Consider the following 1,749-nt stretch of genomic DNA (forward strand, 5'->3'; position numbering starts at 1 on the left):
CTTACGAGCAAATGGTCAACTTTAGCGATACTTTCTAATATTTTCTGTTTCATACTTGGAAGAACTTTTCTCGTCTCTTCCAGTGCTGGCGCTGTTTATCCAAGTTAGAATGTCAACCTAACAAAGTAGAGGAATCAGCGCTGTAGTAGGCAACACCTCTTGTTTAAGCATATATTCCCGGTTGCCATCCACATCTTCACCAGGTTGCTCGGCCTCAAGACGTTTGATGCGATCCTCCTGCTGCTTTAATTCGCGGTGATATGAGGCTTCCTCCTTTACTAGCCGCTGGACCGCTGCGGTTGCAATTGAGAGGGGGGACAGAGGAGGCATTTTTCTGATCGTACGTTGTTTCCTCTCGTCGCACTTGCGTAATCACACTTTCTTGACTGTCAATATCTGTACAGAGTCAGGGAGTTAGAGTATGCAGACATTGGCTAGTCACCCTATGTGTGTGATTGAAAAAGCCTTGGTAAACTGTGAATGTATGACCTGAGAAACAACAGTGAAATGAATGAGATGCAAAAAGGTAGGTCGAACACTTGAGAAAAACGAGAAAAACTCAATCGTTTCGTGCTACGGCCTTCAGGCTCAAACACAGCAACAAATGAAATGGCTCAAAAAGGAGAAGAACGACGAAAAAAATTCCACAAACATTGAAGCACGCAAAATTGCAATAATTCGTTTATGATATTGGAGCAAGGATAATCATGGTTACAGAATGAAAATATCCTGAATAGTATTTGTGTAAAGTTTGGAGTAACAGAAAGCGCATAGTGCATTTTCACACGGGGTATTGGATTGCGGCAGTTCTAATGGTTAAGGGTATATATAGGTTAATGAAAATATACTTACTTAAAATGTCTTCTTCTAGATTCGTGGTCGACGGTATAATGAGCCCGTGAGAATCAACGGAGTTGTACAGATGCTTCTGTCATGGTTTGGTGTTTTGCTGATGAGGTCATCCAGGCACCAGTTGGTTTTGGCGGGGTTGGATAATCACGTAATCTTGGCCATAAATCGGCCATTGTAGGCAGACCAAACATCGACACCACGAGCATACATACATTGTTCACGATTCCAGGTCATGATCGTCTACACGCAGCCTGCAGAATATGTCATATTAATGAATGCATATCAGAAAATATACCCATCGAGCCATGAACAAGCCGTCAATGTATGATTCTCGAGATGCTTCTAAAGATCACACACTTGACCCGTCCCCCTTCCTCCACTCGTTCTACCTGCTCAAGCAGGATATTCAACCAATGGAGACACATCTAATGTCTCTAGCATAGTACAGAAGATATCATTGACCCTTTATAGAAGGAACAACGCGCGTCAAATGCATGTCTTGCGTGTTTGAGCGTCGAGATGCGACATGTCTCAAGGCCTGATGTCTCTGGGTAAAGGGTTGGAACACCTTACATAGCAGCCGTCGTAACTGGCTCAGCGGAAGGGAAAACCAAGAGAGGGAAAGGAGCAACTGAGAGAACAAATGGGCCACATCTCCATTGAAATCTCGCGGCGAGAGCGTGCTGTTCTTTAGCCATTTTTCATAGTTTTCCCTTGGCCAGTTACGTGTTTGTGGGGACCGCATCAACTATGTCGTCTCTACAAATCCCAATTGGTGTGACAAAAGCACACAACCCTGGATAGATCATTCAAATCCTAAAATCAACTTGTTGGACATGGGAAAGTCGATCTAGCGCAAATGTCATGTCGATGATCTTGTGCCGTACTGATTGGCAT

At 43.8% G+C, this 1,749-nt stretch overlaps 1 protein-coding gene across 1 annotated transcript; it reads right to left on the reverse strand.

Moving 5' to 3' along the window:
* Positions 1–49: 49 nt before the first annotated feature.
* HCAG_07390 (predicted protein) lies at positions 50–330 on the reverse strand (the record flags this gene model as incomplete). The annotated part of the gene is made up of 2 exons (XM_001537918.1): positions 50–91; positions 157–330. The coding sequence occupies 2 exons, from the start codon at positions 328–330 to the stop codon at positions 50–52; spliced, it is 216 nt and encodes a 71-aa protein (XP_001537968.1).
* Between the last annotated feature and the right edge of the window lie 1,419 nt (positions 331–1,749).

The sequence above is a fragment of the Histoplasma capsulatum genome, genomic scaffold (assembly GCF_000149585.1).
Source record: "Histoplasma capsulatum NAm1 scaffold_8 genomic scaffold, whole genome shotgun sequence".
NCBI classification, from domain to species: domain Eukaryota; kingdom Fungi; phylum Ascomycota; class Eurotiomycetes; order Onygenales; family Ajellomycetaceae; genus Histoplasma; species Histoplasma mississippiense.